The sequence below is a fragment of the Gorilla gorilla genome, chromosome 6 (genome assembly GCF_029281585.2).
Source record: "Gorilla gorilla gorilla isolate KB3781 chromosome 6, NHGRI_mGorGor1-v2.1_pri, whole genome shotgun sequence".
NCBI classification, from domain to species: domain Eukaryota; kingdom Metazoa; phylum Chordata; class Mammalia; order Primates; family Hominidae; genus Gorilla; species Gorilla gorilla.
In genome coordinates, this window is record NC_073230.2 from 35,224,347 (window position 1) to 35,245,661 (window position 21,315).

The 21,315-nt window shown below is 35.2% G+C and overlaps 1 protein-coding gene across 25 annotated transcripts in view; it reads left to right on the top strand.

Moving 5' to 3' along the window:
• TAX1BP1 (Tax1 binding protein 1) overlaps nucleotides 1-21,315 on the top strand; it is an 88,233-nt gene that overhangs the window by 45,809 nt on the left and 21,109 nt on the right. For 7 of the 25 annotated variants that reach the window (XM_031012664.2, XM_031012662.2, XM_055346917.2 and 4 more), the window contains exons 6-13: nucleotides 578-726; nucleotides 811-901; nucleotides 2,832-3,017; nucleotides 5,083-5,307; nucleotides 6,143-6,289; nucleotides 7,395-7,518; nucleotides 9,191-9,294; nucleotides 13,059-13,184. In XM_031012664.2, the coding sequence (XP_030868524.1) occupies nucleotides 578-726; nucleotides 811-901; nucleotides 2,832-3,017; nucleotides 5,083-5,307; nucleotides 6,143-6,289; nucleotides 7,395-7,518; nucleotides 9,191-9,294; nucleotides 13,059-13,184 (1,152 nt within the window). Of the gene's footprint in view, nucleotides 1-577; nucleotides 727-810; nucleotides 902-2,831; nucleotides 3,018-5,082; nucleotides 5,308-6,142; nucleotides 6,290-7,394; nucleotides 7,519-9,190; nucleotides 9,295-13,058; nucleotides 13,185-16,213; nucleotides 16,286-21,315 lie in introns of all 25 variants that reach the window. The other 18 variants (XM_055346919.2, XM_055346912.2, XM_055346913.2 and 15 more) reach the window with 3 other exon arrangements.

Below are 21,315 nucleotides of genomic sequence, written 5' to 3' on the forward strand. Positions count from 1 at the left end.
TCATGACTAATTTTAAAAATTTTTTTCTCATTTTTCTTGCCTGCCCCCTGGTGGAGAAAAGTTAGTAAAATCAACATACAGGGTACATGAAAAGTCTGAAGGTGGGGGGAAAATGTATATAAAAAAACTAATCATTGCTCATGCCTGTAGTCCCAGCACTTTTGGAGGCCGAGGCAGGAGGATTATTTGAGCCCAGGAGTTTCAGCCTGGGTGACATGGCAAAACCCTGTCTCTATTAAAAAAAAAATTAGCCAGGCGTGGTGGTGGGTGCCTGTAGTCCCAACTACCTGGGAGGCTGAGGTGGGAGGATCACCTGAGCTGTGATTGTGCCACCATACTGCAGCCTGAGTGACAAAGTGAGACCCCAAACAAAAAAACAAATTATCGATTAATTTAGTATATGAAAATTTAAATATATGTTATCATTTCAGGTTTTATAGTCTTAGCTTCTCAAATTTGGAGGGAACAAATGTGGGATTAAAATTCTAAGAATACATAGTTTTCTTAAAGATATGCAAATTTGCTTTACTGATTATGTTTCTGTGTTTTCTCAAAATACCTTGTTGTCACTTCTCAGGGTCTTACTGAAGTAACACAAAGCTTAAAAATGGAAAATGAAGAGTTTAAGAAGAGGTTCAGTGATGCTACATCCAAAGCCCATCAGCTTGAGGAAGATATTGTGTCAGTAACACATAAAGCAATTGAAAAAGAAACCGAATTAGACAGGTATTTCTCATGCTTTTAAAAAATAAATTCAATAAAAATTTTAAAACTTTAAAACATAATGTTACTTTATCATACCTATCTCAGTTTAAAGGACAAACTCAAGAAGGCACAACATGAGAGAGAACAACTTGAATGTCAGTTGAAGACAGAGAAGGATGAGAAGGAACTTTATAAGGTAATTTATTTTTACCATATCTATTGCCTGTTGCTTCAAAAGAAATGACCCCAGAACTTAGGGGCTGTAGGTCAGCAATTTAGGAGCAGCTTAGCTGAGTGGTTCTGGCTCTAGCCTCTTGTGTAGTTGCAGTCAGGATGTTGGCAAGGGCTGCAGTCAGCTAAGGGCTTGATTGGGACTGGAGGGTTTGCTTTCAAGATGGCTTACTCCAGTGGCTTTTGGCAGGAGAACCTTCAGCTCCTCTTGAAGTGGTCTTTTCATAGGCTGCTTGAATATCCTCACAGCATGGCAGCTAGCTTCTCTCAGAGTAAGTGATCCAGGAGAGAGCAAGGAGGAAGTCACAGTCATGTATATCACCCCTAAAAGTTAGTTTTCAGGGAATTAATTTGCTGCTGTTTTAGATACTTAACAGGTAGTGTGTAATAAGTTGAAGAGGTTTAATGGCATTAAGATACTTGTTTATCACAATTCAGGTAACTATTTTTCCTTTTTAAGAACATACACATATATATATACACATTGGGGAGAACATTAATTTAGTAATAATCCCATTTGAGAGTTTGACTTTTAGAATATCTTCAGAGATGTCATTTTGTAAAAATATCCTCACTGCTAACAAATCTTGACCGCTTGAAGTTTTGAATTTTTTTTTTTTTTTTTTTTGAGATGGAGTCTTGCTCTGTCGCCCAGGCTGAAGTGCAGTGGTGCGATCTCGGCCCACTGCAAGCTCTGCCTCTCGGGTTCACGCCATTCTCCTGCGTCAGCCTCCCGAGGACCTGGGACTACAGGTGCCCGCGACCACGTCCGGCTAATTTTTTGTATTTTTTTAGTAGAGACGAGGTTTCACCATGTTAGCCAGGATGGTCTCGATCTCCTGACCCGCCTCAGCCTCCCAAAGTGCTGGGATTACAGGCGTGAGCCGCCGTGCCCGGCAGTTTTTATTTATTTATTTTTTTAAGCAACCCTGAAATATAGGGTAGTTAGCTTAATTGTCAATAATGCTGTGGGTGCAAATTGAGACTTATTTTTTTAAGTGGCTCATAAGCATTTCCTGAAGGCAATTCCAGATGAGGAATTTCAAGAACATTCTGAGTTAAGTCCATTTCTTGTTAAGTCAATTTAATGAGCTGATGATTATGAACATCAGGTAGTGTTTTAAAGTGATGCTGCAAAGGTGTTGGTTGCTGCTGTCTTCAGAGAATCAGGAGTTAATATTCTATCCTTGTGAACAGGAATTAGTCCTTCAGCATTCTGTATATTTAAAGAGTAAAGTGCAAGAAGTAAGTTAATTCATTTCTCCTCAGTACTCTTAACTAAAGCAGGATATACTTGATAGTGTACACTACGGGTCTGTATTTATAATTCCAGTTATTGAATTTGATTTGTATGTCTGTTAGGAGCAAATCAGCAATAGCGAAAGTCATGGGAAAATCAATATAGTTGGGTTAGTCAACAAATACATTTTTCAGCACATTGAAACTAAATGATATCGTACTTTTCGCCTGCAGAAAATGGAATTGTTTGAGATGTTGTTTTTGAATGTACCCCTTCTAGTTTTCCAGAGTCTTGTCGTGCCAGATTTGAATATGCCATATAACATAATTTGTTTCCCCAAAAGAACAACCAAATCTATTTGCATTTTTAAAGAGAGCCTGAAACCATTAAATGAAAGGAAAAGACTTTAGAGATCAGGTAATGTTGTTAGGGCTTAGAATAATCTCTCTGGAAAATAAAAAAGCTTAGAAAAGCTGTGTTCTGCTCCTACATGCTTAACTAGTCATTTGGCAGAACCTGGGTCTCCTAAATCCTAGTCTAGTATGTCTTTCCTTCCTTTCGTTGTCTATGGGTTAGAAATATAATGGTATTTTAACTTTGACTAACTTAGGTCATGGAGTTAGAATATTCTTGACATTTTCAAACACCATTACAGGTACATTTGAAGAATACAGAAATAGAAAATACCAAGCTTATGTCAGAGGTCCAGACTTTAAAAAATTTAGATGGGAACAAAGAAAGCGTGATTACTCATTTCAAAGAAGAGATTGGCAGGCTGCAGTTATGTTTGGCTGAAAAGGAAAATCTGCAAAGGACTTTCCTGCTTACAACCTCAAGTAAAGTAAGTACTTTTGCTATATGTATTTGAAGATTGTAAAACATACCTATGAAATGTATGCAGTATGATTTTCATTTTTAATTCCCCCAAGCTTTTGTTTTAAAAAAGTTCAAACTTACAAAACAGTTGGAAGAACAGAACAATGAATACTAATGTACCCTAAAATATTTTACCATTCTTTGTTTTATCTCCCTCATTTATATGCCTTTTTTTCCTGAGCGATGTGAGTTGCAAGTATTATGATAATTTACTCTAAATACGTTAGCATGTCTCCCTAGTGCATTCTTCTTCATAGCCATAACACCATTATTACACCTAAGAATTTAGCATTGATTGAATAATAGTCATTCTCATAGTTAGTTCACATTCAAACAATCAAAGTCTTCAGCTTTTATAAGCATCCTGCAGTAAACATCCTTATAGCAATATGTAGGCACATTTATAATCCGAAGAATAAGTTCTTTCAAGTGGAATTACTGGGTCAATGAGTATTTAAATTTTGATAGTTATTTTCAAATTACCTTTCAAAAAAATGTTCTATTGATTTTTTTATTCCCACCAAGAGTATATGAGATATGTATCGTTTGTAATGTCTGCACAGACTTTGATTATATAGAGGTAGTATATCATAGTTTATTATAAATTCTCATGTTGGTAGACATTTTAGGTTCTTAATGATTTTTCATTATTTTAGTATTTTATTGAATCCTTGTAAAGCTAAACCTATGTCTATACCCTTTGATAATTTTCTTGGAAACTTATGGAAATAAAATTGCTAGATCAAAAGCTGTGAGAATTTTTAAGGTGCTGATGAATGTTGTAAACATCTGATGAGAAAAGATGCCAGTTGCAGTTTATATAAGCTCACCTGTTTGTGAATGTGCCAGTTGCCCTAAACCCATGCAAATATTGGAATGTTACTGTTTTTTTGATCTTTGTTAGTTTGAAAGGTGAATGGCATTTGTTTTAACTTATGTTTGATTGTTGGTGAGTTGAATTTTTTACTGCATAATCGCATTTATTTCTTTAAAAAATTTTGTATGTTCATGACTTTTGACTTTTGTTTTGTTTCTCCTTATTGACTAGAAAAGTTATTTATATCAAGTATTATTATACCTTTCTTGAATATATTACATATAATTTTCTTCTAGTTCTTTTTCTTCTCCTTTGACATATAGAAGTTGGCGATCTTTTTATAGGTAGATCTATTTAGTGTGATGCCTCCGAAGATTTTGTCCATGCCAACACTGCATGAAATCATCATTTACATTTCCTTCTAAGGGGCTAACAGTTTAGAAACCAATATTGGGTTGCATTTTTTTCCTGATTTTACATTATTTTTAGTACAGAGATTAAAAACAGGAAGTTGAATAAACTAAATTTATTGTGTTTATAATGTTTAAATGTTATAATGTTTAAACATTAATATTAAAGGAAATAATTTCACCATGGCAATTTTAGCTTTTTAAAGATACTTTTAGATTTGTCAAGCAGTATGAATTACTTTTCATTTTCCCAATGCCTCGTCTTTACTATTTGTATATCAATATTTTGTTTTTAGAACTAAGGCCTAAATCTGTTCTGTGTTTTTATAATGATATGAAATAGATTTATATTATATTGGATGTCTCTTAGGGTAGAAAGTAGGAAACATGTTTTAACCAAAATTTTTGGTGTTACAAAGAAGCTTTCGGAATGATTTTTACTGGTAGTCATACAAAATGAGGGTCAGTATTTCTAGCTGGAGAGATTCTGGGGGATGGGATCTTTTGTTTGAGCCTCAGTTTGGGCAGGTCCTTAAGCACTGGGTATGTTGCCTGACTCGCTGTACTTTAGTTTCCTTGTGTATAAAGTAGTAGCAGTGAAACCAAGTACATAGGGTTGTTATAGAGGGAACCTAAAACAAAGTTACTTCTTAAGTTTTTTGTAGGCATATACTCTGTAAGTCATGAGTAGAAAAACCAATATCTAAAATTTTGGCCCTGTTGAAATATGTGTGAAAATTGTTTCTGCTTCTGTTTTTTACTTGAGTGGTTGAATTACAAATATATTTATCTGCTTTCTTCAGGAAGATACTTTTTTTTTAAAGGAGCAACTTCGTAAAGCAGAGGAACAGGTTCAGGCAACTCGGCAAGAAGTTGTCTTTCTGGCTAAAGAACTCAGTGATGCTGTCAACGTACGAGACAGAATGATGGCAGACCTGCATACTGCACGCTTGGAAAACGAGAAAGTGAAAAAGCAGTTAGCTGATGCAGTGGCAGAACTTAAACTAAATGCTATGAAAAAAGATCAGGTAAAGCAAGTTAATTTTGAATTTGCATTTTGATTTAAAAAACCACTATAATCTCACAAAGTAGTAAATTGTGTTAAGATAAGACAGGTCAGATTTCTGCCTTATTTTAAATTTAAAATTTTCATTCCTTTTGTTTAGTCATTGTGACTTCTTGGCTTACAGTTAATGTGTGCTGTAAGGAAAACTTCTGTAAGCAGAATTCTTAATGGTTGGTGAAAGCTGCCCTATTGATTAAATATATTGATGTCAGATATGTATTGTTTTGTTTGGAATTTCTTACTAGCTGTATAAAACAGTATTATGGTTGTTTAAGGGAGTAATAATTGCTCTTCAGGAGGTGGATTATTTTTCTCTAGTTTTTTAAATGAACCTTAGTCCTAAGAATGTAAAACTGGACTTAACAAGAGACCCTATGTTGCTCTGTAGCCAAAATCCCAAAATAAAAAAGTGGCCGGGGACAGTTGCTCACACCTATAACCTCAGCACTTTGGGGGGCTGAGGTGGGAAGATCGCTTGAGCCCAGGAGTTCAAGACCAGCCCGGGCAACATAGTGAGACCTCATCTCTACAAAAATTTTCAAAAGTTACCCAGGTGCGGTGGTGTGCAGCTGTAGTCCCAGCTAGTCCAAAGGCTGAGACAAGAGGATTGCTTGAGCCAGGAGGTCAAGGCTGCAGTGAGCCATAATTGGACCACTGTGTTTCAGCCTGGGTGACAGAGCAAGACTCTGTCTCAAAAACAAAAAAAAGAAAAAAAGTAAGATTGAAGTTGGGGTTACTATTAACATTAGGAGGTATCAGATTTTTATTTTTTTCTTAGAATGTTTGTTTCTTTCTAGGACAAGACTGATACACTGGAACACGAACTAAGAAGAGAAGTTGAAGATCTGAAACTCCGTCTTCAGATGGCTGCAGACCATTATAAAGAAAAATTTAAGGAATGCCAAAGGCTCCAAAAACAAATAAACAAACTTTCAGATCAATCAGTAAGTATCATTAAATTTACACATAGTAAAATGTGTTGTTAGTATTTTTGTTCGAAAATCAAATTTGTAATATTCCAAATATCAACCTTTTAAATATTATTTATCTCTGCTTGATTTCAAGTCATTGGCCAAATATTGTAATAACTCTTCTTTAAAAAAGTCTGGAATTTTAATTTACTGGACAGCCAACAAAGGAAGCAAGGGCAGTAGCAAGGAAAAAACAGAAAAAAGTCTTCTTTTCTAGATAATTTCCCTCTTAAGTTCTTGATAAATATCTGTCACTCAAAACTCAATACTTATTATTGACTCTTGTGACCGTGACATCTATTCTCATTGTAGTTCACCATTAATCATCCCTAGGTCTTAGATGGTGTCTCAGTTGTAATTGGCAAGTTCTTCTTACTCATATTATGAAGATTCCTATTCCTATTAGATTAGGAACAGTTAAAGAGTGTTAGCTAATTCTTTTTTATTCCATTTGAGAATAGGTAGGTAGATTTGTAATATAGCAAAGAAGATGTTTTTGTTTTGAGGTATGTATGTTTCAATGTGGGTCCTTAAACTGTGCTTAAATACAAGGCTTACTATCTGAGGAACTCCTGGAAATGTAGAAGAAACATTTAAAACCTGAAATTGAAAGTGGTACTATAGCTCTCTTTTACTATGTGATGCATATACTTTCCTGGTCCTACTTTTTTAAATCAGAGGAGACAAGCAAGGAATGCATGTAGTAAAGTAGGAAGGCTTTTGTGAAAAAATATGATACTTTAAGTGTGACTCACTTACATGTATGAATTTGGCCTGGGGCCTTTTGAGTACATTATAACTTTGTAGTAGATTTCTGTGAATGACTTATTTTGGTGGTCTTTTGATGAGTTTATAAGAAAAAGCAAAATATAGTATATTTCTTTTGCAACATTTAGGTCAGTTAGCAAAATGATGTGTATAACTTTAGTCTTTGTTGGCTTTTAAAACAAGAGCAGCTTTGTGGACTTCTTAGGATTTCCTAAAGTAATATGTAAAGATATTATTTACTTAGTTACTGCAAGGAGGAAATATAACTAATTCATTGACTCATTTAACAACTTATTAACATTTTGAATAGGCTAATAATAATAATGTCTTCACAAAGAAAACGGGGAATCAGCAGAAAGTGAATGATGCTTCAGTAAACACAGACCCAGCCACTTCTGCTTCTACTGTAGATGTAAAGCCATCACCTTCTGCAGGTAAAAATCTTTTAGACTTTTTGTGTAGGGTGTCCTACATTGAAAAGTACTAATACTGCCTTCTTCCATGTGTAAGAATTTCAGGATATTCATAAAAATTTTCATGTGATAAGTAGGAATTGAGGCAACAAGAAAATAAGGGTATAAATGTAAAATAGAGTCATGCGTGTGGTGAATATACACAACATGAATATATAAAATGTGAATGTAAACTAGTAGTTATCTTCTTGAGACTATTCACACGTGTTAAAAATGAGCTGGTGCTTGTGAGTACTCATTTGGGCTACATAGGACAAAAGCCACGAATTGAATTTTTACTTTATGTTCCATTAAATCTATGGAATTATGAAGCATTTTATTTGTGGATTTTAATTTTTAAATTCTGCAGGGGAAAAAATCCCCTATTATTCACATACTTTTCTATTTATTCATTTATTTTTGGCTGCTTTGGATCAATGGGGGTACTTCTTCCCTTGTCAATGTACCTGTTGGCTGATGAGTTAAGTTTTTATTAGTTTATTAACTTATAGAACAGAATAGAGAGACATAGTGAAAACATTAATAACATGAAAATTTGGATTAACTAGGTTTTCATCTGTCCTGATTTTTTCACTTTTATGTAAATTTGACAGTAATGACGTTAAATACTAGAGAAAGTATATTTTCTTGTTTAGTGTGTGTAGTAATTGATCTTTTAAGTCTTTTTAAATGTAAACATCTTAGACTATTAAATATTAGGTTTATCCCCTGTAGGACAGAATTGAGCCTTCTGTTTCCGTGTATCCTCTGTAGTACCTAAAATGGTGTTATAGGGTATTTACTTAATAAAGACTTAGTGGTAATGAAGGGCTAGAAGAATGATTTAAAATGTGTTCTTGGTGGGGTATGGTGGCATGCGCCTGTACTCCTAGCTACTCTGGAAGCTGTGGCAAGAGGATCACTTGAGCCCAAGAGTTTGAGGCTAGCCTGGGCAACATAGTGAGACCCTGGCTTTCAGAGAGGGGAAAGAGAATTCTCAGAGTATGGTTTTCCTACTTACCCTGTCTATTCAGTTATATAAGGAGAACAATTTTTGTGCTGTTTTGGAACTCTTTTTAGCAAATTTTGTTTTGTTTTGTTTTGTTTTTGAGACAGAGTCTCACTCTGTCCCCCAGGCTGGAGTGCAGTGGTGCGATCTCAGCTCCCTGCAGCCTCTGCCTCCTGGGTTCAAGCAATTCTCCTGCCTCAGCCTCCTGAGTAGCTGAGACTACAGGTGTGTGTCACCATGCCTGGCTAATTTTTTGTATTTTTAGTAGAGACAGGGTTTCACCGTGTTAGCCAGGATGGTCTTGATCTCCTGCCTCGGCCTCGACCCGCCTTGGCCTCCCAAAGTGCTGGGATTACAGGCATGAGCCACCGTGCCCGGCTGCTTTTTAGCAAATTTTTAAAAAATCAAAGAATAATCCTTTATTATTGAATGCGAACTTGGTTCTGGCCAAACACATATTTTAAAATTCTCAACTAGAGTTTATATATCCTTCTTTGTATATCTAGGATATGAATAGATATTTCTGTCCTTCAGCATTCCATTTACTATATTTTACAGTATACTGACCTTTAAGTTATTCTGAACAGGAAGATAATATAAGGGGCAAAATACTTTTTAACAGTCTTATATTCTGCCTTTCTACAGCAGAGGCAGATTTTGACATAGTAACAAAGGGGCAAGTCTGTGAAATGACCAAAGAAATTGCTGACAAAACAGAAAAGTATAATAAATGTAAACAACTCTTGCAGGTAAGTTAACTACCTTGTAAGTGAAAGAGATTTATAAAATGTTAATGACTTAGCTTACCTTTATTGTTTCGATTGATTGGTATCTTTGAGTTTCTTTTCCATCTCCATATAGTGTTACTTAGTTTCACTTTGGCTTTTGGGATGATGAGGTGGGTGTTTTGTGTACCTGTTCACATAGGCGTGTGTGTAGCATCATGAGACCTAAAGTTACTATTTTCTTTTCACCTAATAAAATGTTCTTGTTTGGGTAATGGGCAAATAGTTAATTGAGGTTAGAAATTATCTGTCATCGTATAAAGATTCATGAAAAATATTTGAACTTCATAAAAGGGAAGTGCTGTTTTTAAATTTACTATTATCGGCCAGGTGCGGTGGCTCACGCCTGTAATCCCAGCACCTTGGGAGGTCGACGCGGGTGGATCGCTTGAGGCCAGGAGTTCGAGACCAGTCTGGCCAACATGGTGAAACCCTGTCTGTACTAAAAATACAAAAATTAGCCAGGCTGTGGTGGAGCATGCCTGTAGTCCCAGCTACAGTCTCCTGAGGCAGGAGAATCACTTGAACTCGGGAGGCGGAGGTTGCAGTGAGCCGAGTTTGCACACTGCACTCCAGCCTAGGCAACAGAGCGAGTCTCTAAAAAAAAATAATAAATAATTACTATTATAATAGCAAAGATTTTTACATCTTAAAGTGACTAGACTTGCATAGCGGAAAAGGGAATGTTAACCAAATGAATTGTCTCTTACGGTGTTTATTTTGATTATTATTATTATTATTATTATTTTTTTTTGATACGGAGTCTCACTCTGTCGCTCAGGCTGGAGTGCAGTGGCGCGATCTCAGCTCACTGCAATCTCCGCCTCCTGGGTTCATGCCATTCTCCTGCCTCAGCCTCCCAAGTAGCTGAGACTACAGGCGCCTGCCACCACGCCCAGCTAATTTTTTGTATTTTTAGTAGAGGCGGGGTTTCACCATGTTAGCCAGGATGGTCTCTATCTCCTGACCTCGTGATCCACTCGCCTCGGCCTCTCAAAGTGCTGGGATTACAGGCATGAGCCACCGCGCCCGGCCTATTTTGATTATTTTAAACAGCTTCATTCAGACTTTTCTGGTTTGCAGCCTTCTTGGTGTAGTATTCAGTACTGGAATATTTAAAGGAAAAGGGAAAATGCTTCTCATTTACATCAATTTGGCATAGAGAGGAAAAAGTGTTGTTTGTGCAAGTGATTTTTGTTTTTTTAAATGTGCTTTGTGTGTGTGTTTTTGTGTGCATTGGGAAGGGGAGGGGCATTTTTTAGAGCTATAGAATAAAATTTACACATTAGCTTCATGTTACTGTAATTTAATTTACAGTAATTATTTAAAATATTTTGTTGCTTATAAATAGCAAAATCTTTTAACCAAAGTTAAAATGAACTTTTTTTTTTTTTTTTTTTTTTTTGCTTGAGAGAATCCTGTGGAAGGGTTGATTAGAACAGTTTTACTCTTGAGTTCAGGGTAGTTTTTTGTAAGAGTGAACTACATTTTCATTAAAGATGAAACAATTCTGGATGAATATTTCAAGATTTTTCTATAGAAATAGTATTGAAAGGAAGATAGAATAATGTTCAAGCAAAAACCTTCCTCAGGGTGCTTTTTTTTTTTTTTTTTAAACAACCATATTGAGGTATAATTGAAATCCAATGAATTGCACGTACCTAGAGTATACAGTTGGATCAGTTTTGACATACACAGTTGTGAAACTATCACCACAGTGCCATCACTCTCCCAGTTTTTTTGGTACCTGTTTACAACACATCCCTTTCGTTATCCTTATCTCCAGGAAATTATTGGCCTGCTTTCTGTCACTATCAATTAGCCTACCTTTTAGACAATTTTATAAAATGGAGTCATGTAATATGTACTTTTTTCTACCCACTTTCAGCATGATTATTTGAGATTTATTCATATTATTGCATATATTTATTCCTTTTTTATTTTATCATTTGTTTATCCATTCACCACTTGATGGGTAGTTGGGGTTGTTTTTCGGCTGGTACAAATAAAGCTGCTTATGAACATTTGTTTAGAAGTTGTTTATGGACATATTTTTTTTTTGTTTCTTTTGGGTAAATGTCTAGGGGTGAATTGCCTGGGTGATATTGTAGTTGAATAACTCTGTAAGAAATTACCTCCTGGGTGCAGTGGCTCATGTCTGTAATCCCAGCACTTTGGGAGGCTGAGGTGGGAGCATCACTTGAGGTCAGGACTTTGTGACCAGCCTGGCTAATATGGTGAAACCCTTTCTCTACTAAAAATACAAAAATTAGCTGGGCATGGTGGTACACTCCTGTAATCCCAGCTACATGGGAGGCTGGGGCAGGAGAATCGCTTGAACCCGGGAGGTGGAGGTTGCAGTGAGCCAAGACTGCACCACTGCACTCCAGCCTGGGTGACAGAGCGAGACTCTGTCTCAAAAAAAAAAAAAAAAAAAAGAAATTACCAAACTGTTTTGTAAGGTGTTTGTACCATCTTACATAGCCAGCCTAATGGGTGTGTACTGATAGCTCATTGTGGTTTTAATGTGCATTTCTGTAATGACTTGATGTTGAGCATCTTTTCTTATGCTTATTTGCTCTTTATCTCTTGTGTGAGTGGTCGAATCTTTTTGGTAGTTTAAACATAGGGTTGTTCACCTTGAGATGTGTTTTTTTTTTTTTTTCTGTATATGTCTTTTGTCTGATATATGTAAGGTGAATATTTTCTCCAAGTCTGTAGCTTGCCTTTTCATTTCCTTAATGATGTTTTTAGAAAAGCAAAATTTTAATTTTGATAAAGTACAGTTTATCAGTTCATTTATGTTTTATGCTTTTTACCTTCTAAGGAATGTTTGCCTAATCCAAGGAGATAAAGATTTTCTCCTGTGTTGTCTTCTAGAAGTTTTATAATCAGCTTTTCTATTTAGGTCTGTGAATCATTTTGAGTTAATTTTTGTGTATAATATGGAATGTATAGTATGGATATTAAACTGACCTAGCGTTATTTGTTTAAAAGATTTTCCTCTCCATTGAATTGCTCAAAGTATATTTTTAAGTGTTCACATTGAACAAAATGTTCCAAATGGAATTGGACTAATTACCTTTTTGTCATGATTTGTAACTCTTCCTTTAAGATAATCTGGGTTGTAGAGAAGAGCAATGTATAAGAAGTCAACCTAAAAATTATCTTGGTCAGCAAATCCTAGAGTTTATCACTGCATGGAAACAACAGCATTATAAATATGACTTTATTTCCTCCCTTTGCAAAAGTAATATATACTTATTGTGAAATGTTGTAGTGTTCCGGAAATGAAGAGTAGAGATGGCAAAAATTACCTCTATCATTCTGATCCCCTGAGATAAGAACTATTAATATTTTGGTTTATATTTTTGTATACAACACAAACATATAGATATTGTATTATAACTGTGTAAAACAACTTATAAACAAAAATGGATTATATTATATATTCTATTTTAGCAACTTGCTATTTTCAATTAATGTATCTTAACATTTTTTCTTGTCAATTTGTACATCTGCCTTATTTAAAAATATATATACTATTTCATTGTGTGGATAGCAAATGATTTATCCAATTGTGTATTAATAGACATTTGATTATTCCAGTTTTTATGCTGTTACAACAGTGTTATAATAAATGTTCAGCCCATATCTAAGTACGTTCGTATAGATTTTCACTCTACATGAATGTAAAATCTTTTGGTAATTATACTACTTTCATTTAGGATGAGAAAGCAAAATGCAATAAATATGCTGATGAACTTGCAAAAATGGAGCTGAAATGGAAAGAACAAGTGAAAATTGCTGAAAATGTAAAACTTGAACTAGCTGAAGTACAGGACAATTATAAAGTAAGTTTGGTACTCCTTGTATGTAAACTTAAGGCATAAACTTCTGAAAATTAGTTATGTATAATTTTATTCAATCTAATGTACATTTTAAATATGGATAGTTGATAGTTTTTTCTACAAATAAAAATGTACTATATATTTAGTTACATAAATACTGTTCATTAACTTTGAATTGAGAAAATGGATACCATTTGCATTGCTATTGTGGCTTTAATTCTGTGGGTTCAGATGGCTATTAAAATTACATCTTTTAATTGTGTTTATTTTTAAGGATGAAAAGTGATCATTATCCTCCTGTTCATTTTGAAACAAACATGAATGCATATGTAAAATTATTTTAGGATGGCTGGGCGTGGTGACCCACTCCTGTAATCCCAGCACTTTGGGATGCCAGTCTGGGAGGATTGCTTGAGTCCAGGAGTTTGAGATCAGCTTGGGCAACGTAGGGAGATACCCACCCCCCTACCAGTCTCTAAAAAATAAAAATTAATAAATAAAAATAATTATTTTAGGGCCTTGACTTTTTTTGGAGTACAATAATATGTCATCAGTAATTTTAAAAATTTGGCTAGAGTTTTAACATTTATCACTAAAGTATGTGACTGTGATCCTAAATGAAATACTGTAAAAGCAAGTGATGTAATCTTAACTAATGAAAATTATTTTTCCAATATAATCTTGGGCAACAGACAAGCCCAAATGATAAATGATACTGTAAGAATGTTAGAGAAGGTCAGGCATGATGGCTCATGCCGGTAATCCCAGCACTTTGGGAGGCCGAGGCAGGTGGATCACGAGGTCAGGAGTTTGAGACCAGCCTGGCCAACATAGTGAAACCCTGTCTCTACTAAAAATACAAAAAATTAGCCAGGCGTGGTGGTGGGCACCTGTAATCCCAGCTACTCGGGAGGCTGAGGCAGGAGAATCACTTGAACCCTGGAGGCGGAGGTTGCAGTGAGCCAAGATCATGCCACTGCACTCCAGCCCGGCTGACAGTGTGAGACTCCGTCTCCAAAAAAAAAAAAAAAACAAAAAAAAAGAATGTTAGAGAAAAAAAAAAAAACAGGCTGTCCAGCTACTTAATAAGTAGAAATACGTGTTTCTTCTAAGGAATAAAGTATAATTTAATATATTTTAAGAAATGTATGTAGATATAATTTACATTTTTTTTTTTTTTTACTGAAGACCAGGAATTCTAAATGGTTTAAATATCATAGCTAATTGTACCTATGATCTAATTTTAAAGTTAGAATTACTTTAGTTTTCCCTTTTAGGGGCTGGAGATGTAGCACATTACAGGCTAAGTTACATTAGCTTATTATTTCCGTGATCCTTGTGGATATTCTTTTCAATAACTGGAACCTTCCTTAATTATTTATTAAGTGTGAATCATGAATTCATATGAAAAGAATTTTTTGCATATTGACTAGGAAAATGGTTTAGTAAATGTCTATTGAAGCCTATTTTACATAAAGTGCTATGTTAGATATTATGTGGGCGATCACATAAGGCACAGTGCTATGCTTAAGGAGTTTATAATCTAGTAGAGTGCTAGAAGTGTAATGGTAGTATGCACAAAATTTTCACACCACCCTAGGTAATCATCTATAAGCCATGGGAAGCTAAACAGGTAATTTTATTTCATTAATGTTAAAAGTAAGCATTGAGATCAAACAACATATCTAAAATATCGTAGTTGGTAAATGTGTTTGGCTTTTTATTTAGTTTCTTTTGCCCTATTTTGTACTGTTTTGACACAGACTAACACTGACCAGACAAGGCAAAATGTGATAAAGCTCCACATGAATGATAAGTTTAATTGCCTTAGAGTTGTGTCCAATCAAATATTTAGGGGGAAGACATTATGGAGTAACTAGACGTTTGAAAGAACAAACTGGAGGGGAGGAGAAGCAGAGCTAGGGAAAGGAAGCAGCAGCATTCTAAGTAGATGGAAGAGCATTAAGACACGTTTGGAGTTCAGAAGTGGAGCGCGTAGTCTGCGAACTGTGAGCAGTCTTGATCATTAGGACTTGAGTATCTATAATGGAGTAGCTTAGGCTTGAATGATAGCTTGAAGCCAGGTTTTAGAAGGCCTAAAATGGAATTTCGGTGCTAGTTCTGTTAAGAATGTTCTAGGAGAAAAGAGACCCAATCACAGCGAGTCTTTTTGAAAATAATTTGGCAGCATTGAAGAGGATTTAGAGGTGGGAAGGGTTTGAAGGTGAGGAAATCAGGTAGGAATATTCTTAGAATGAATTGATAAAGACCACCTCCTTTTGGGTACCTTCCCTGATCACCTGCCATTGAATGGGTTATGTGTCTACAAGAGAAAGCTGTGAAAGACATCTTTAGGGAAGAGCCATTGAAGAATGATTTTATTTGTATTTGTATCCATTAATGCTTAAACTGTAATAGGTGACCAGTGGGTGATTGCTGAATGAATGAATGATTTAGAGACTGAAAGTGTTGGGGAGTGGAGAAAGAGGAAAAGGAAAAAGTATTCCAATATAGTTTCTAAGCTTTAGTCACAGTTTAGTCGGAGATTGAATTCTGTTAACAGAAGTACGAAAGTAGGCTTGGGACATTAACCATCAATTTAAAAGGCAGATTTGGAACTTGGGAAAGAGAAAGTGGTACACGAGTTAATATTTGTGATTTATTCCCGGGGGCGTGATATTTGAAGGTATGGAAGAAGGTGAGTTTTCAGAGAGAATATTGAGAGAAGAGGCCAAAGAACAAACTTTGGAGAATACTCATATTTGGATTGGGAAGAAAAAACACACAAAAAAGGGCATGGGATGTTGAAAATATTCATGCAATTTCACATAAACCAAAGGAATAGTTCTAAGAATAAGGCAAGTTGGTCAATAAATGACAAGTAATTCAGAGAAGCCAAAGAATTAGCTGAGGAAAATACGTGGATTTAGTAATAGGAATTATTTTCATAAAACAGTATAAACCAGATCTCAAAGTTGCAAGGAGGGAGTAGGTAAATGAAAAAAAATAATGAAATTTCTTTCTTTATTCAGCTTCAATTGGTAGAGAAAGACAAAGAAATAAGTGGTCTGACTTCACATTTGGAAAACCTCTCCAGGGAGAAGGTATTGAGCAATGTAGTTAAAAAAATGTGTATCACATGAAACTGAATAATAATAGAGCTTTATGAAGAGACACATTTTGAAGTTCATGTGACAGTACAATGTTCAAATTTAGGAAAACAGTGAAATTTCTAAAAATTACATGAAATGTTTATCTGGTTTTCTGTTGTAATAGGAAACATTTTTGAAGTTGTTTAATGACTTACAGCAAAACCTCACATTCACATAGAGCAATACATTTGTAATGTAAAAGATGACTATAGTGCAGCATTTCTGAAAGTGGTCTGTGGTCCTTTTGGTGGTTCCCAATCCCCTTTCAGGGGCCTGCAAAGAAACAATTTTCATAATAATACTACAACATTATTTGATTTTCTCCCCACTGTTACATTCGCACTGTGTGAAAGCAGTGTGGAAAACTGCTTGTGTATTATTATGAATTAAGGCAGTGGCACCAAACTGCATTAGTAGTTATTGTATTCATCACCATCATGTGCTCACAGTAGAGAAAAAAAAAGCCAGTTGCACTGAAGATGTTAAAACAATAAAATGTGTTAATTTTATTGACGCTTGATCCTTGGGTACATGTCTTTTTAGTATTCTGTGTGATTAAATGGAAAGTACCCCTAAAGTTCTTTTGTTGCCTAATGAAATATGATGGTTAATAAAGGTAAAGTGCTTGTTTGTTTGAGTTGTGAGTTGAACTAGTCTCTTTTTTCATGGAAACCATTTTTACTTTAAAGAACAATTTCTATATTCAGACTTGGGTGTTTGACAGATATTTTCTCAAAGTGAAATGAAATGAGCCTGTTATTTCAAGGAAAAACAATTGATAATTTTTTTTGCCATTGATAATATTTGAGCTTTAAACAAAAACTAGAATTTTGAAAAACTTGTTATCTTCCAGTGTAAGCTTGATGCTTTCCAATGTTTACAAACTTTTCTAATGAGATGGTTGTAATATTTAGACTGTATTTTTTTAATTGTATAGCAAAATTTGTCAGCATTTAGAAGATCCACATAACTCAGTGAACCAATAGTTTTCCAAATGACCAGCGATGTTACAAAATCATGTATCATAAAAGAGCCATTCTAAGTGCAAGTTAGATTTCAAGGTTGTATGAGGTTACTGTGATAGTTGTGAAATTCTGATTTTTCAACTCATCACTTTTTCCACATTTGTCCTTTGGCATTCTACTATAAGGACGAACCTTCCTTTGTCCTTGTTTATGTATGTCTGTGTGGTATTGTTCCAGCAACGATTTTCTGATTCCAAAACTGGTATTCTACAATTCAGTTCAATTCTGATACTAACTACCATGAGTTAATGTAAACCTCTCAGGTTAAGGCTCAGTCCCACAGGACTGCTCCCACTTTAGAGGCCAGTTACAAGTGAGGTCCTCAGGCTACTGATAGCAGTCATTTTCTCACACTTATTCACACGTAATTCACACGTAAGTACTTAATAGCAAAAACTATTATGTACCATTAATAACAGTGAAAAAATAATGTGGCAGATGGGGAATTGTCTACTTGTGGCATCATGTCAGTGCTCAAAAAGTTTCAGTTTGGAACATTTCAGATTTTGGATTTTTTATCAGGGAATGCTCAACCTGTGTATGCTTTTTCTCAGCACTACTATATTCTGAAAATCATTCCATATATGAAGCTCATAGAAATCCTCCATCTTTTTTTAAACAGCTGTGTAGTACTTCATTATACTTACCATAATTTATTCAACCAACTTCCTGTATTTGGCCATTTAGGTAGTTGCTAATATTCTACAAATAATACTGCAATGAATGATTCTGTGCACATGTAGTTTTCTGGTGTTGGGGTGGTACCTTCAAGGTAAATTCCTAGAAGCGTGATTGCTGGTTTGAAGAGTAAATGCATGTGTAGTTTTGTTAGAGATTGCCAGATGCCCTTTCATAGAATTTGTATTATTTTTCGTTTCCACTAGCAATGTATGAGAAGTGGACCTGTTTCCCATATAAATTGTAATCAGGCTTTCTAATTTTTGCATATGGGAGAGATTAGGAATAGTACCTTAGTGTAGTTTTAATTTACATCTCTATTATGAGCAAGGTTAAACATCTTATCTTTTTTGTGAGTTCTTTGGCTCATTATTCTCTGATTTTTGGTTTGTTTTACTTATCTTGTTATATATATTTTTTCCCCTGTTAGAGATATTACCCCTTTATTTGTGATACATATGTGGTAAGGATTTTCTCTCAGTTTATTTGACTTTTGACTATGCTCACTATACTTACTTTTACCATGTAAATGTTCTTTATTTTTTTGTAGTCTAAAGTGTGGTACTGCCTTGACCAGCAGTGTTAGCACCATCTGGAAACTTGTTAGAAATGCATATTCTTTGCTGGGTGCTGTGGCTTACGCCTGTAATCCTAGCACTTTGGGAGGCTGAGGCTTGTGGATCACCTGAGGTCAGGAACTCGAGACCAGCTTGGCCAACATGGTGAAACCACGTCTCTATTAAAAATGCAAAAATTAGCCAGGCATGGTGGCTCATGCCATGAGCCCAGCTACTTGGGAGGCTGAGGTGAGAGAATTGCTTGAACCCGGGAGGCAGAGGCTGCAGTGAGCCGAGATTGTGCCACTACACTCCAGCCTGGGCAACAGAGTGAGACTCTGTATCAACAACAACAACAACAACAGAATGCATATTCTTGGGCCCTGTTCTGGTCCTGCTGAATCAGCAGCTCTGGAAGTGATGCCCCAAAATTTTTGTTTGACAAAAACCCTCCAAGTGTTTCAGATTTATGCTCAGCTTTGAAAACTACTGATGTGTTGCATTTGAATTTTTAGTTTTCCACAGAAAGCATTCCCTACACCCAGGTTATAGAGGAGTTCACTTGTGTTTTGTTCTAATACTGATAGAGTTTCAGTTTTTTTTTTTTTTTGAGGTGGTGTCTTGCTCTGTTGCCCAGGCAACAGTGCAGTGGTGCAAGCTCGACTCACTACAACCTCTGCCTCTCAGGTTCAAGCGATTCTCCTGCTTCAGCCTCCTGAGTAGCTGGGATTACAGGCTCCCGCCACCACGCCTGGCTAATTTGTATATTTTTAGTAGAGACAGGGTTTCGCCATGTTGGCTAGGCTGGTCTCAAACTCCTGACCTCAGGTGATCCACCCGCCTCAGCCTTCCAAAGTGCTGGGATTACAGGTGTGAGCCACCATCAGTTTTTTTTTTTACATTAAAATTTCTTATCCATTTAGAATTTATTCTTGGATATCACAGAAGGAATGCATCTAAGTTTATCTCGTTCTAAATTGCTATCTAGTTATCTCAATCCATTCATCAAAATGCCGGTTTTGTGTCCGTGATTTGAGATACTACATTTATTGTATAATAGATTTCCATATGCAGTTGGGTCTCTTTCTGTACTTTGAGTACTGTTCCATTGATCTGTCTACTCATATGGTAGTAACATGGTGTTTTAATTGTAAGAACTTTGTAGTCTATTTTAATATTTGGTTGGGTTAGTCCTTTCTCATAACTCTTTGTTTTCAGTGTTTTTCTAGCTTTTCTCTTGAACGGTTAGTTTTCCATAGCAATTTTAGTACCAACTTTTCTAGCTCTAGAAATGATTGTTGGTGTTTTTATTGATATTGCATTAAGTATATACATTAACTTAGGGATAACTAACATCTTGGTGATATTTCTACCTTTTAATAAAGAACAGGCAATATGGGATGTTTTGTTCAAATCTGTTTTGTGTCTTTCAGGAATTTTAAATAATTTTTTTCCTATGGGTGTGGAAGAATTCTTTTTAAAGTTTATTCCTAAGTATTTTTGTTTTTCCTCTAGAAAATGGGATTTTCTCTTTCATTGTATGTTGTAACTGGTTATTGTTTTTGAATATGGGGCTCTTGAACTTTTTATAGTTTTAAATTTTTATGTGATTTCAAACTCAAGTTGAAAAAATAGTATAGTGAACTCTCATTTATATTCTTTCCCCAACATTTGACAGTAACTGGAGGTGAAGACATAACAGTCCCTGCATATTGTATCCTCAGTACAAGGATGTTCTTTCAGCCATGTTAAAGTTAACAGATTTAGGAAGTTTTAACACTGACACAGTATTATCATCTAACCTACAATACATATTGAAATTGTATCCTTAGTACTTTGTTTATCGTTTATAGTCTTTTCCTCCCTGATCTAGGATCCAATCCATGATCATACATTGCATTTAGTTGTCATGTGTTTAGTTTCCATTTATCTGGAACAACTTTATAGCCTTTCTTAACCTTGACATTTTTGAAAAATATGGGCCAGTTATTTAATATAATACTAATTTTGGTTTAATATTTTGTCATGATGAAACTTGGGTTATGAATTTTGCCAGGAATACTATAGAATTTAAATATCCTTCTCAATACTGGTGATCTTTCATTATTTGGTTAAGGTATTGTCCACCAGGTTTTACTGATGTAAAATTAATATTTTCCCTTTGTAATTAATAAGTAATTTGTAGGGAGATACTTTGAGACCATGTAAATATCTTGTTCTTTATCAAACTTTCACCTGGTATTTTAGTATCTATTAATGATCTTCTAACTCCATAATTCCTTCTATATTGATTAGAATTTTTCTGTAAGAGCTATCTTTTCTTTCTCCCCAATTTGTTTATTTATTCATTGATTTTTATCATTGTAGACTCATGGATTCCCGTTTTAGTCAATGGATTACAGTCTATTTTTATAATCATTTTGATACTCAGATTGTATCAGATTTAACTAATAAGAGCCCCTGCAAACTAGCTCTTGTGGCTTAATATGTCTTTCATTATTCTTTGAGCACTTATTACTTTCTGGTGCAGAAGGATGTTCCAGGCTCATCTTGTTATTTTCCTGCCCCAGCCTGGAATCAGTCTTTTCTCCAAGGAGCCCTGTTCCATTTACTGGTGAATGTAGTTTAGAAACCAAGATCTGGGCTGTAGGTGTACCCTCATTGATTCCAAGTCCTTAGCAGACAGAGCTAGAAAATATGTTTCTCCCCGTCTCTTTCCCTC